Source organism: Trichechus manatus, unplaced genomic scaffold (genome assembly GCF_000243295.1).
Source record: "Trichechus manatus latirostris isolate Lorelei unplaced genomic scaffold, TriManLat1.0 scaffold00164, whole genome shotgun sequence".
Lineage (NCBI taxonomy): Eukaryota > Metazoa > Chordata > Mammalia > Sirenia > Trichechidae > Trichechus > Trichechus manatus.
In genome coordinates, this window is record NW_004444100.1 from 2,785,500 (window position 1) to 2,801,234 (window position 15,735).

Genomic DNA, 15,735 nt, shown 5'->3' on the forward strand with positions numbered 1-15,735 from the left:
TCCATAAAATGAAAAATTGATAAACTGTTCTTCATCAAAATTAAAAACTTTTGTTCTGTGAAAGGCCCTGTTAAGAAGGTGAAAAAAAATACAGAGTGGGAGAAAATATTTGCAAGCTACATATCTGACAAAGGATCAGTATCTAGAATATATAAAGAACTCTCACTTTAATGGTAAAAAAGAAAAAAATCCAATTTGAAAATGAGTACAGTGCAGTAAATTGCTTTTTTATGGCCTTTCTAGCCATGGTCTTGTAACTCCCCCAAAATAATTGACTGGGCCACTGTCTTACAAAGGATTGGTCTATTACTATGCAAATTGAGTGTCTTGGCTGTCCACTAAGGGGATTGGTCAGTTCGTGGTCCTGGTGGGAGGTTCATGCCTTGAAATTGACAAGGAGTTTGCTTATATAAAGGCCAACCCCACAGAGGTTAGGGAGGACCTCACTACCATCAAGAAGAGTCTGTAGCGGAGTGTGTCCTTTGGACCAGGGACCCGGGGTTGCTGCGCTGAAAACTTCCTAGACCCAGAAGAAAGAGCTGTAACACTGAAGATGGTGCAGGATGGCCAGAAACAGCAGTGGTGGGCTTGCTGGCCCACAGAGTGAGGTGGCTGCGGTGGGCTTACTGGCCCATGGAGTGAGAGCTGAGTACATTCAGGCAGGAGGCTTACTGGCGGAGCTAAAAAAGTTGTAACATTTGCCCGTTCAGGGCAGAGGCCTGAGTATGCCCCATGCAAGGGTCTTCTACAGCAGGGCAGAGCTGGATGCCTATGCTTGCTGGTAGAGTTAAAATTGCTTATGCAGGACAAGAGAGGCCTGAGTATGCCCTGTGCAGGGATTGCATGCCTCACTGTTGGGCAGTGGGGGCCTAGGTAGCATGATGGTAAGAGAGCCCCACAGGCCCAGGTAGTATCACAGGAGCTGGGGGCAGAGGCTTGGGAGATTGTGCATAGGGGTCTTCCTGCCGGCGAGGCAAGGCCTGGTAAGGCCCAGCAGCAGAGCAGAAGCCTTGGGAGCCCTGTAGGCTCCCTGACCAGAGTGGTGGTAGCTGGAGGCAGCAGTATTGTGAACACAGCATCTGACCTGAACCACTGTGTGCCTGCCCAGCAACCTAAGAATGGACAAGGGTAATTTGGGGAAGGGTAAGCATTTCCCCTTTTGCAATCTGTTTTTTATTGTTTACTGTTTGCTTTCCATAAATGATAATAATGACTTCCACTTTGTCAACACTGTGTAAGTGTTTTGTGTCTGGCTTGATCACAGGTGAACATAGCACCCGTGGAATGATTGATGCCAGTGGGTGTATGTGCCTCATTCCTAGCAGTCTTAACAGCTGGCTGGAAGTTTGAGGCACAGCCTGTCTTCACGTGTAATGCAGACAGAGCGTACTACAATGAGCAAAAGACACAGAGACATTTTGTCAGAGAGGGTATTCGGATGGCAAATAAGCACATGTAAAGATGTTTAGCTTTATAAGCCGTTAGGGAAATGCAGATTAAAATCAGAGTGAGAGAATACTACACACTTATTAGCGTGTCTAAAATGAAAATAGTGACAGTACCAAATGCTGGTGAGCATGTATAGAAACTGAATCACTCATATAGTGCTGGTGGAAATGGCAGTTTTCTTAAAAATCTAAACATGCAACTCTACCATGTTGTTAGGTGCTGTTGAGTTGGTTTCAATTCATAGCGGCCTTACGTACAACAGGACGAAGCACTGCTGGGTCCTGCAGTGTCCTCAGAATCGTTGCTGTGTTTGGGCCTGTTTTTGCAGCCAGTATGTCAGTCCATCTCGTTGAGGGTCTTCCTCTTTTTCATTGACCCTCTGCTTTACAAAGCATGATGTCCTTTTTCAGGCACTGGTCCCTCCTGATAACGCATCCAAAGTACTTGAAAGAAAGTCTCACCACCCTTGCTTCTAAGGAGCATTCTGACTGTACTTCTTCCAAGACAGATTTGTTTGTTCTTCTGGCAGTCCGTGGTATATTCAGTATTCTTTACCAACACCATAATTCAAATTCATCAATTCTTTGGTCTTCCTTATTAATTGTCCAACTTTTGCATGCATAGGAGGCGATTGAAAATTCTGTGGCTTGGGTCAGGTGCACCTTAGTCCTCAAAGTGACATCTTTGCTTTTTAACACTTTAAAAGGTCTTTTGCAAAAGCAGATTTCCCCAGTGCAATTCGTCTTTTTGATTTCTTGACTGCTGCTTCCATGGGTGTTGATTGTTGATCCAAGTAAAATGTCCTTAACAACTTCAATATTTTCTCCATTTATCATGATGTTTCTTATTGGTCTAGTTGTGAGGATTTTTGTTTTCTTTATGTTGAGGTGTAATCCATACTAAAGTCTGTAGTCCTTGATCTTTATCAGTAAGTGCTTCAAGTCCTCTTCACTTTCATTAAGCAAAGTTGTGTCATCTGCATATCACAGGTTGTTAATGAGTCTTCGTCTAATCCTGTTGGAGCATTCTTCATATAGTCCAGCTTCTCTGATTATTTGCTCAGCATACAGAGTGAGTAAGTATGGTGAAAGAATACAACCCTGACACACACCTTTCTTGATTTTAAACCACATGGTGTCACCTTGTTCTGTCTGAACAACTGCCTCTTGGCCTATGTAGAGGCTCCTCATGAGCACAAATAAGTGTTCTGGAATTCCCATTTTTTTTGCAATGTTATCCATAATTCTCCCATAAAAACCAGAAAACCAAACCTGTTGCCTTTCAGTTGACTCCGACTCATAGTGACCCTATAGGACAGAGTAGGACATGCCCCATAGGGTTTCCAGGGAGTGGCTGGTAGATTCAAACTGCTGACCTTCTGGTTAGCAGCTGTAGTTCTTAATCCCTGTGTCATCAGGGCCCCATGGGAGCTAGCAGTTGTACTCCTGGGCATTTATCCCAGAGAAGTGAAGACTTACATTCACACAGAAACGTGTGCATAAATGTTGATAGCAGCTGTGTTTATAATAGCCCCAAATTGGAAACAGCCCAGCTTTTCTTCAAAGGTGAAAGGTTAAACAAACATTGGTGCTTCCATACCATGGTATACTAGTCAGCAGTACAAAGGAACCAACTATTGATACCATGCAACAATCTGGAGCCTTTTAAATCTTTTCCCAAAGGGAAGGAGTATAGTAAGATGTGATTAAATGAAGCATAAGAACTATGCTGAGTGAAAAAAAAAAAAAAAATCTAACCCCCAAAATCTATATAGTACATGATTCCATTTATATAACATATCAAAATGACAAAATTACAGGCATGGAGAACAGTTTAGTAGGTGTAAGAAGGGGGGAAGAGACAGGAGGGAAGTAGGTGTTGGTATAAAAGGCAACATGAGGGATCCTTGTGGTGATGGAAATGTTCTGTACATTGTAGCAACAGCAGTATTCTGGTTGTGATACTGTACTACAGTTTCATAAGATGTTACCATTGGGGAAAACGGTAAAAGGTATATAGCATATCACTGCATTATTTCTTACAACTATATGTGAATACAGTTATTTCAAAATAAAAAGTTTATTTAAAAAAATGGGGTTGTCATAACTAATTTGTTCTTTCCCTTGAGCCCAACCTAGAATTGAAAAGAAGGTGAATGTAAATATTCTTCTCCTTTCCCTTCCCCCAGCTCATCTTTTCTTTTCTATCATTATATTTTATGGAAATATTTTAATAATTTCTTGTTTAAATCTTTTTTACTTTATTACTTATTAGAAAGGGAGTAGGACAAAGGAGAATGGAAATATTAGAAAATGTAAATTTTAACTTTCTTAACCATGGATTGATCTGTAATTTGGAAACAATTGCCTTAAGGCCATCTTGGGTTTAAATTCTTAGATAGCCATATTGGATCATGGGCAAGTTATATAACTATGCCACAACTTCTGTCTCTCTAAAGTAGGTAATTTCTATTTTATGCTTTTGAAATGAGAGAAAGCATGTAAAGTACCTGGCTCATAGTAAGATGATCACTAAACTTTTTTGTTTTTTTGTTATTTTTAGAAATGAATGTTAATTGGCAACCACTTAAGTAACTATGTGATCAGGCAAGTAATATAAATGAATGAATGAGCACTAATAGATGCTTCTGTTGTTGTGTGCCGATTCTGAGTCATAGTGACCCTATATGACAGAGTAGAACTGTCCCATCGAGTTCCCTAGGCTGTAATCTTTATGGGAGCAGATTGCCAGGTGGCTTCAAGCCTCTAACATTTTGGTTGGCAGCCGAGTGCTTAACCTCTGCACCACTAGAGCTCCTAAGCTGACCAATAAATTGGAACATTTCATAGGGCTCACCTTACTTGTTTCCCATCATTTGGAGATTACTCTTGTTGCCTGATGTCCAGTGTCTTGAAAGCCTTGGTTTCATGTATTTTTTCCAGTTTTTTAGTTGTGTCAGGCAAGATGGTAAATCTGATCCCTGCTACTTTGTCTGGATTGGAGCAAAATTTTATTTATTTAATTAATTGTCTGCTGCACCCTCTCCCAGTAACTCCTACACAGAAATCTACACTTTCACAAAGACAGTCCAGTAATTTCGAGCTTCATGAGTATAGGATTGTATGGGTTTTTGCTCATGATTATATCTTGAGCACATAATGTATTGTCAGTACACTTTGTTGGTTAAATGTAATATGTATGTATGCATTTACACTGGTGTATGAGTAGACCCACATGTGTAATGTGTTAGTATATTAGGGTAATGCTAGCTGCTTCTAAGAAACCCCTAAATTATGGTGGCTAAATTTAATAGAATTTCATTTTTATTCATTTAGCACTTTGAAGCATATGTTCATAGTTGATAAGCAGCTGTCTTCTGTGAAATGATTCAGGGATCTGTGTTTCTTTTGTTTTGAGCATTTGTAATCTATTAGGATTTTATAGTTATCTGTAGCTAACCAGTAAACCAAACGGAAAAGAAAGCTTGGAGAAGGGGCTCACCTCCTTCTCAAAAACCCTGGCTTAGGAGTGATGCACATAACTTCTGCTCCATTGGTGTGAATCAGTTTCATGCTGATAACTAGATGTGTGGTGGGCAGTGAAATGTAGTCCGTGGCTAGGCAACCACTTCCCAGCAACAAATCCATACTGTGTGTGGTGAGAGGAGCAGAAGGGTTGGTGGGCAGCTAGTCATCTGTTGTGATATGTGCACTCTTTTTTTAAAAACAAAAATGAGATAATTTTAGACATAGTGTTTGGTAACTTTTCCTTTTTATTTTTGTCTTCTAACTTAATGTATATGTGAGACATTTTTCCACTTTGGTATCATATACGGTCACTTCATTATTTTTTAATGGTCGTGTATATTTTATTATGTGGCTCTACCTATGATTTAACCATCGCCTTAGTCGTAAACATTTATGTTATTTCACATTTTTAATTTCAGAGCTCTAGTGACTATTCTCATGTATGCCTTTTCAAAATTGTACTTTAGATGAAAGTTTACAGGGCAGTTTAGTTTCTCATTAAACAATACACATTGTTGTGTGACATTGGTTGCCAACCTCACGACTCATACATATCTTTTTAAAATACTGGTTTGAATTAGGGTGCCTCCCCTTCCTGGGATGGGCTATAACTTGATTCTTTTTAAACATACCAAGACAAGAGATAAGACCAAAGAGCTATATTTATCTTTTTTGAATGGGCTTAGATCTTGGCATAGTTACTTAAGAACAACACATGCTAATTTCAGTTGTTAATTTAATCCATTTCTCAAGGGAATGAGTTGTTATGTGGTTATGTCAGAGGATCCAGAGGTGTCCATAACAAATAGACTTAAGAGATCAAAGGGAATGCCCACCTTTCATTTTGTTAGTCTGCAAATTACTCTTACTGTCTTGTTAACATCTTTTAATTAATTAAAAGGTAATTAACATCTTGTTAATTACCTTTTCCTCAGACCCTTGCTAACACTCTATATTATTTGGCTTTTAAATTTTTCCATAGGTGAGATGATGTCTCATTCCCATTTGGATTTCTTTAGTAGATAGATTGAGCGTCTTTTGTTATAGGCCCAAATCAAGTCATTGAAAACCTGCTGTGAACAGTTTACTGAGTGATCCTGGATTCTTTGGAGGGTTAACTCTCCAAAAGTAAAAGGCATTATTTCTTTTAATGTGGTTTCTAGACTTGTATAGCAAAATTACTCCTAGTTATAAGTTTAAAAATGTATATTCAGGTAATACAAAGTGTCAATGGCCTTCTTTTGTTTGTATTGCTAATGTGGTTATCATATGAGGTATGATGGTAACCTGTGTGATTACTTATATTCAGATTCAGGGATGCCAGAAATGATAATATAGTTATTTAGCTATTTGATCTTCCAGAGATTGTTGCTAAAGAGCAGTCTGTGGTGGAATTCTGAGGTAGAACTTGAGCTACAGTACATCCTTATTAAAATGTAGATCCACCCCGTGTCTGTTGAAACAAAATTATTGTGTTGAGGCTTGGGAATATGCATCTTCAGCAAGCACCCCTGTTGATTCTTAATTTCACTAAAGTATGAGATCTTTAAGGTGTTAGGTGTCATTTTCAACTTTTAATTATTCTTAAAGGAGAATGAAAATGTCTGGAAAATAAAATCTAGTAGACTGGCTTGTAGTCAGAGAAGGTTACTAAAAAATGCACCGGTACCAATTCCATGTTCCACTTGGCCTTATTAACTCTGGCCAAGGATGTTTGTAAACATCGTCTATGTTTCTCTTATTAACAAATATTTTTTGAGTAACCAAAACACTCAACATTTTGCTAGGCCTGGTAGGGGGAAAAATAAATTGATATAACCTACTTTCAAGGAGTTTACTAGTTGGAGATAAACATATGTATATACCATGTTTCATTGATTCTGAGTTGTACATTTCCCCCCATTTTAACATCTCTGAAATCAGTGTGAATCTTACAATTGCTGTTAACTTGGCAGCAGTCATGACAGTTGTCATTGCCTACTTGTGCATGAACTTGGTTTTGGGAAGGGCACAAAAAGCGCTGTATGATGTATGATAAAAATCTGTGTCTCTGTCAGTTTGAAAGAGTTCTTTGTCTAAGTGTAAAATAGAAATTCTAAGTGAAAAGAAAGCATTGAGAACATTTTTTTCTTTCTTGATGTGTAAAATGTCTTAAGATGATGAAGTCTTAAATTTGATGAAATATACTTGGTCACAGAGTCCTTTAAGATAGGTCCTAATTTCTTAGCCTGACATTCAAGACCTTTCAGGGTTGGCCATAAACCTAACTTCCTTTTTTTTATTTTTTATTTATTTGTTTATTGTACTTTAGGTGAAGGTTTACAGAACAAATAGTTTCTCATTACACAGTCAGTACACATATTGTTTTATGACATTGGTTAACAAACCCACAACATGTCAAAACTCTCCCTTCTCGACCTTGGAGGACTTTTTTCTTTTTTGGTGAAAATATACATAGCCAAAGACACACCATTTCAAAAATTTCTACATGTACAATTCAGTGAGATCAATTACCTTCTTCCAGTAGTGCTGTTATTCTCACTATCCTTTTCAAATTATTCCATCACCATTATCTTCAACTCACTGCCCCCTAGGCTTTCCATCAAACCTTTTCAGTTGCTGTTGTCAATTTGATCTCACATAGATAATTGTTTTTTTTTTTTAATACTTTAAATGAAGGTTTACAGAACAGTTTCTCATTAAACAGTACACATACTGCCCTATGACTATGGTTAACAACCTCACGACATGTCAACACTGTCCTTTCTTAACCTTGGGTTCCCTGTCACCAGCTTTCCTATCCCCTCCTGCCTTCTAGTCCTTGTCCCTGGACTGCTTTGCCTCATTAGTCCCGTTTTGTTTTAGGGGGCTGTCCAATCTCCGGCTGAACGGTGAACCTCAGGAGTGACTTCACCACGGAGCTGAAAGGGTGTCCGGGGGCCATACTCTCGGGATTTCTCCAGTCTCTGCCTGGCCAGTAAATCTGAAGAACCTAACTTTCTGGCATTGTCTTCTTTTAACACCCTTCCCCTCCAATCTTTAGCTGCTATAAAGCATACTGCTTTATTCTGTCTTTTTCATTTGGCAAATTCATACCTTTTCTACTATGTGTACATCACTACTGTAAAACCAAAAACCCAGACCCTTTGCCTTCGAGTCAGTTCTGACTCATAGCTACCCTGTAGGCCTTACCAAATTGCCTTGTGAATCTGTTTCAGATTTGTTCCTCTTCCTCCCTCATTAGGTTATGACCTCGTGAAAATTGTGAACCAGGTCTCATCTCTTTTCTCTGTCTCCAGTAGATAGATAAATACCTTGTTGTTAGCTGCCCTCAAGGGGACCCCTGACTCATGGCAACCGCATGTACAACAGAACAAAATGTTGCCCAGTCCTGTGCAATCCCCACAATCAGTTGCAGATTGGACCATTGTGTTTTTCAGAAGTAGGTTGCCAGGCCTTTCTTCCTAGTCTGTGTGATTTTGGAAGCTTCGCTGAAACATGTTCATCATCATAGCAACACAGAAGCCTCCACTGACAGATAGGTGGTGGCTGCGCATGAGGTGCATTGGTTGGGAATCAAACCAGTTATCTCCCACACAGAAGGCAAGAATTCTACCACTGAACCACCAATGCGCCCAGTGCATTGTTAACACAAAACTAATGTTTACAGGAGTGAGTTTTGAATCACTATATTATAATACAAGATATCATAATAAAAAGTTCAAATAAAGTTCTAAAAAATATTCACAGGAAGAACAAATTTGACTTTATATATGTAGATTGAGTTGGACCATAAAGGCTAAAGAAGAAATAGACATAATTTGGGGAAAGAGCCTAGATGGTTGGGGAATGAATGAGGAATGACTAGACCAGTTTAAGTCGAGCTTTAGAGTATGGATCAAGAGAAAGAATTCTAATGAGAAACTGAGCACATGTTTTAGGGGGTCTTTAGGATGAGCTTTATGCCACTTTGGTAGCTGGTAGGGAACTATTCAAGAATTTTGGCTTCATGAATGACTTATGTATCGTTTTAATAGTTGGAAGTGTTTCAAGGGGAGAGTTAGCTTACTTGGTTTTGTATCCTGAGGGCTTACCACCATGCCTGCCTAGTAGGAAATGCTGAATGAATGGACTTAATTTTTAAATTGTTTTTGAAGTTGTGAAATTTTAAGAGTTTTGAAAGGAATTGGCATTAAATTTATGCATGTTCACATTCGTAAATTAACTCAGAATTGGTGTATTTATGATGTCTTTCTGAGAACACATTATGTCTTTCTTCCTATTTGTCTAGGTCTACTTTGTTTTTTGGGGGGAATTTTAAAAGTTTTTGTTGTGCATTGTAGTCTTTAGCATCATGAAGCTTTCTTTTCTTCTTTAATGATTTTTGCCCTTATTCTACCTGGTCTGTTATCAAGATTGAGATGACTGTTTTATTTTTATCTGTACTGTATTTTTTGGTATACTTCTGCCCATCTTTTTATTTTTAATTATTTGAATCACTTTGTTTTAGGTATGTTTCTTGTGTAGAGCATAGAGATGGATTTTGTTTTGTTAGCCAATCTGAAAATCATTTTCTTTTAGTAGGTGAATTATGCCCATTTATGTTTATTGATAAAAGTGCTGTGTTTAGGCTCTTTCTGTCATATAGCTTTCAAATAGGTTTTCTTTGTGTGTATACAAATCTTTTCACTATGTGCTCCCCTTTTTTATTCTTTTTAGTATTTAGGAAGGTTTGATTTTCATTCTAGTGGTTACCTTTAATCAAAGATATTTGTATATACCCTTATTCCTTCTTTAGATACTGCCTTTGTTCCTTACCATAAGCAATACTAAAATAATCTAATAACTATTTCTTCCATTTTCCTCTATCATTTAATTTTAGTGACATTATCAAAATGTTCATTTCTATGATCTTAAGTATGTTTAGGTTTGTACTAATTGATTGAGTCTCAATTAGTATCCCTTTACTCCCAGCTAATACTTAAGTAGTTAGTGAACCTAGTCTCATCTTCCTGTTTGTGTTACTTTTATTGCCAAAGCCTGTAACATTTAGGTACTGTTTTGTCAGCTTTATCCCTGTCTTTTAGTTGTAGTTCTACAGTTATATATATTTGCTTCTTAGTCCTTAACATTAAAGCTTTTCCAGTTATTTCTTGGTTATCTGAAACTCATTCTCTACCAGAGCAGTCAAGCAGGCTTATGGAAGAGATATTCTCTAAGGTCTTGCAGGCATAAAGCTCTTTGCGGTCTTTATACTTGAAGGATAACTGGGTGAGTATAAAATTCTCAGCTTAGTTTTTTTTTTTTTTTCCCTTCGGAATCTTAAAAATGTAACTCCATTATCTTCTAGCATAAAATGTTGCTGTTGAGGTTTAATACCATTTTGATTTTCTTTCCCTTATAGGTGAGTTAGCTTTGTGTTTATCCTTTTTCTTATGATAACTTTACATATTTCTTTTTTATTTCCCTTGTTTAAATGAATTGCATTTTCCTGAACTATTAGGAAGACAGGTAAAAGGGGTAGGATAGGGCCAGGATAGCTTTCTCAATTTTAAGGGCTTTCCCCTCTGTTGTTATGGGGAAGGCTCAAAATTTGGTGTATCTGTATAGCCACGTCTGTCTTTCAGAGCTAAGACTTGTTTGAGAAGGTTTTTCTCCTTTCGCCCAGTGTTTCTGAGAGCTTTACAGGCTTATCATTCCATTTTGAGATATGTATTTTGTTCTTAGTTCTTCCTGGGATCTATTTCTTTTGGAACCCTACTGCCCTTGTCCCCCCACCCCCATTGAAACTTTCTGTCTCCCTATCTTCATTGTCCACAACCTGCTTAATTTGGTTTCAGGTTCCAAGAGTTTTCCCCTTAGGTGAGGCTCTGTCTATCTGAAAGGGGCTCTTTGCTGGATACTTCTGAGATTGTTGAGAGTTTAGAGCTTCACAGCACTGTTCGCTGCAGTCTTGACTGCATACACAGGTTTTTTGCTTACCTGCAACTTGCGGCCTCTGAAAACCGTTCCTTTTTCGCCATTTGTTCTCAGATTTGTTCTTCCGCTTTCCACTCTGGGTAGAGTCCTTTCATTTTGGGGTATTTGTTAGTGATTTTTGGGTTCTGAGGCTTGTAGTGTACAGTGGTAGTCCCCTTTCACTTTCTGCTGCTCGCTCTGTACAGCTGCTGATCCCTCATTGTTGGCAGTTGAGCTACATTCTCTCATATTCCAAGATTTGTGGGGATTCTCTTTCGCCTAGTTCTGTAGAAGATGTCATCAGTGGATTTTTCTGATACCCTAGTGGTTATATGTGGTTTTCAGGAGTTGTCTTTGGGGGTTCAAAAACTGTTCAGCATTAAGCTTATGTTAATTGTGGTGGAATGATTTGGAAAAGGATAGCAAGAATGATTGTATAATTTGAGGAGTGTAATCAGTGTTACTGAATTGTACATGTAGAAATTGTTGAGATGGCATATGTTTTGTTATGTATATTTTCACCACAATAAAATTAAAAAGACAAAACTATTCAGCATGATTAACTCATTATTTTATTAATGCAATTGTGACTAAGATATAGGGAGCCTGAATTTATCTATAAGTTTGAAAGGTTAATTCAAGACTACTTGAAAATATAAAATTGCGTATTTTTAACATGTTAATAAAGGAATTTTTAACATCTATTTGTGACCTGTTGAAGAGTCATGTTTAAATGTAGGATGTGATTTTCGTCATTATCTTCTTATTTTAAATGCTGATATGCATCATTTACCTCTCGTTGCAGTGTTACATAGGTGTAGTCTCCTAATGGAAATTTTAGATTAATAGCAGTGTGGTGTGTGAAATGAGCTATAAGTAAACAATTTAAAAAAATATGAAAAAAAAAACACTGCACATTTATTGAAATTATGTAAACATAATTGAAGAAATTCCTTGTTTGGTGGAAGTAAGTATATTCAGATAAAAGTTAAAGGGAAGAAAAGAATGAAGTTATTTTATTGTTTATTTTCACATGTAATATATATTGCATATTTAATTTTTGGATGTTTGATGAAAGAAATTTGAAAATTTAATATGTTAGTTGGAATTATTTGTAATTCTAGATTTGCCTGATGGTCTTCCTAAATAAGCATTTCAATGTGAATATTGTAGGAGGGGACAGTATTAATATTTTGTAACTTTATTAGTAAAGATTATATAGTATGCTGAATATAATTTTAAACTATGGAAATCCAAAATAAATTTATCAATTTCTCATAGGAACTGAAGTTAAAAGATGAAGAATGTGAGAGGCTTTCTAAAGTACGAGATCAACTTGGACAGGAATTGGAAGAACTCACAGCTAGTCTATTTGAGGTTGGTCTGTCTACACCTCGACAAGAGCAATATCTTGATTCCTTATGTATTAATAGAATTGTTTATTGAGGCAATCTTGAAAAAGATATGCTTAGCTTCACTCAGGTTTATAAGTTCTCTAAGCAAACAAATGAAACAAAATCTTTTTAAGAAATGTAGGATCTGTAACTTAAAATGATGTTAAAAGGAAAAAAAAAAAAAGAACTGCCCAGTATCAGATGGTTTAAAAAGGCATATGTGGAAAGTGAGATAAATTTTTTTAAAAATTTTTTTATTGTACTTTAGATGAAGGTTTACAGAACAAATAGTTTGTCATTAAACAGTCAGTACGCATATTTTATGACATTGGTTAAGAACCCCACGAGTTGTCAACACTCTCCCTTCTCGACCTTGAGGACTTTTTTTTTTTTGGTGAAAATATACATAGCCAAAGTTACACCATTACGAAGGTTTCTACACATACAAGTCAGTGACACCGATTACATTCTTCCAGCTGTGCTGGTCTTCTCATTATCCTTTGCCAAATTATTTCATCACCATTATCTTCAACTCACTGTCCCCTAGGCATCACATCAAACCTTTTGAGTTGCTGTTGTCAATTTGATCTCACATAGATCTTTTTTTTTTTTTTTTTTTTGTACCTTAGATGAAGGTTTGTAGAACAAATAGTTTCTCATTAAACAGTTAGTACACATATTGCCCTATGACAATGGTTAACAACCCCAGGACATGTCAACACTGTCCTTTCTCAACCTAGGGTTCCCTATCACCAACTTTCCTGTCCCCTCCTGCCTCCTAGTCCTTGTCCCTGGACTGCTGTGCCTCATTAGTCCTGTTTTGTTTTATGAGGCTGTCCAATCCCCGGCTGAACGATGAACTTCAGGAGGGGTTTCATCACTGAGCTAAAAGGGTGTCCGGGGGCCATACTCTCGGGGTTTCTCCAGTCTGTCAGACCAGTAAATCTGGTCTTTTTTTTGGGAGTTAGAATTCTGTTCTACATTCTTTTCCAGCTGTGTCCAGGACCCTCTATCGTGATCCCGGTCAGAGCAGTCAGTGGTGGTAGCCGGGCACCATCTAGCTGTACTGTGGTCCATTAGTCCTTTGGACTAATCTTTTCCTTGTATCCTGTTCTCTTCATTCTCCCTTGCTCGTGAAGGGGTGAGACCAGTGGAGTATCTTAGATGGAGACAAATTTTTATTTTTTATTTTACTAAGTATTTAGAGGCAGCTTTAGAGTAACTTAATATGATTGACTACAAAGAAGCAAACCCTTTGACGTGGTTATCCAATAGCGGATGACTTGAGGAATGTTAGAAGGCACAGCTGCTTTTATGTATCCTCATCAGCCTGCAACTGAGACCAAAATTTCTAGCCAGCTGGAGCAGTGTTTCTTAGAAAGGCTGCCATTGGCATTGCAGGACGTTTAGCATCCTTGGGTGTGCCCAGAAAGTACTAGTAGTACTGCCTGATCCGTTTTGACAATTTATAAATATTTCTGGGGGTGGGGGATGGGATTAGTACTTCGTTGGTTGAGAACCACTTCCACAGAATGCCTTCTTTGGGTTGAGATCTTGAGCCTCCAGAAGTTCCTTATCAAAAATGCTGATTATTAATGGAATGGCTAGTGCCATTTTCACCTAACAGTATTTTTTTTCTTTTTCTCCCGAGATTTATTCTTAAAACCTTCAAGGTAATAAAATATTTTAGGGGAAAAAAGGAAAAATTCTGTCTTTTATTTTTATTTATGTAACATCTATATCAGTTTTAGAGGGTATGCGTATTTTCTTACATAATTGTAATCCTAATATATTTTGTATTTTTTCTTCAGATGACATTTTTTCATATTACTACGTTTAAAAAAAAAAAACCCTTTGCTGTCAAGTTGATTCCGACTCATAGCGACCCTATAGGACAGAGTAGAAATACCTCATAAGGTTTCCCAGGAGCAGCTTGTGGCTTCGAATCACTGACCTTTTGGTTAGCAGTCAACCTCTTAACCACTGTGTCACCAGGGCTCCAATTCCTACATAGTCATTACTGTTTATAAAGATAGTCATAATCTATTAAGTGCATGTTTCACAATTTTTATCATTGCAAATAACACTGCAGTGACTATCTTTAAAACAGGTAGGCCTTTTCATGCCTCCTCTGCTCCATAAACCCTCGTCCTTCCCTCCATCTTTTTGGGGTCATTTTCATTCACAAACATTTTTAAATTACTTCCCTTATTTGCTTAGTTAACTAATCACTTAATAATAGTCACCAGAGAGGAAGGTAAATTTAAGAATAGTGGGAAATTAAAAATCTCGAACAAGAGCTCTGTGACTTTGTACATTTTTGTACACAGAAGAGATTTACAGAAACCTAAGACTTTCCCTCCCAGTATTGTCTGGGTAGAAGCAAATTTTATAATGATAAATGGACAGTAGGTAAGAAAGCAGATACACTAAACTACTTATGTTAATTTTGATTTCCTACTTGCCTGCCTTGAATTTTGGTCCTCCTTAGTTCTACCATCTGCACATACATATGTATTCTGTTAGATGAAGTAAAAGGAGAAAGAAACTTCTCCCTCTCTGTAGCAGGGTGTGAAGTACACGAAATGCAGTTTGTGCATTTAATGAAAAGGTCTATCTAAAAAATATGGGTTTTGGGTCCCTAACCTATCTTAGGAAACCCTGGTGGCATAGTGATTAAGTGCTACAGCTGCTAACCAAAAGGTCGGCAGTTTGAATCCACTAGGCACTCCTTGGAGACTCTGTGGAGCAGTTCTACTTGGTCCTGTAGGGTCGCTGTGAGTCGGAGTTGACTAGACAGCAACAGGTTTGGTTTTTTGGTTAACCTGTCTTAAGTTTCCAGACTATGTAATTAGCAATGGCTAGTAGCCTTGACACTGTGTATGCTTTCTTGGAAAGAAAGTACGTTATTAGAGATGATATCAGTAATGAGGAAAGTTGTATTCAAACTGTTTATTTTTTCCCATACAAAAATTTATACATACACTGTTATATGACTCTAATTGCTCTCCCCATACTGTGACAGCACACTCTTCCTTTCCACCCAATTCCCCATGTCCTTTGAACCAGCTCCTAACCATCTCTGCCTTCTCATCTCACCTCTGTACGGAAGCTGCCGTTTAGTCTCTCATATCTACTCGGGCTAAGAGGCACACTCCTCATGAGTATCACTGTATGTCCCACAGTCCAGTCCAATCCCTGTCTAAAGAGTTGGCCTCAGAAATTGTTTTAGTTCTGGGCTGATAGAGAATCCAGGGGCCATGCTTTCCGGGGTACCTCCAGTCGCAGTCAGACCATTAAGTCTGGTCTTCTTACTAGAATTTGAGTTCTGCACCCCACCTTTCTCCTGCTCCATCCAGGACTCTGTTGTGTTCCCTGTCAGGGCGGACATTGGTGGTAGCCGGGCA

At 37.9% G+C, this 15,735-nt stretch overlaps 1 protein-coding gene across 3 annotated transcripts in view; it reads left to right on the top strand.

Annotated features, from left to right (window-relative positions):
- RAB3IP (RAB3A interacting protein) overlaps positions 1–15,735 on the top strand; it is a 43,612-nt gene that overhangs the window by 12,168 nt on the left and 15,709 nt on the right. For all 3 annotated transcript variants that reach the window (XM_004386438.2, XM_023740819.1, XM_023740820.1), the window contains one exon: positions 12,216–12,311. In XM_004386438.2, coding sequence (XP_004386495.1) covers positions 12,216–12,311 — 96 coding nt within the window. The remainder of the gene's footprint in view (positions 1–12,215; positions 12,312–15,735) is intronic.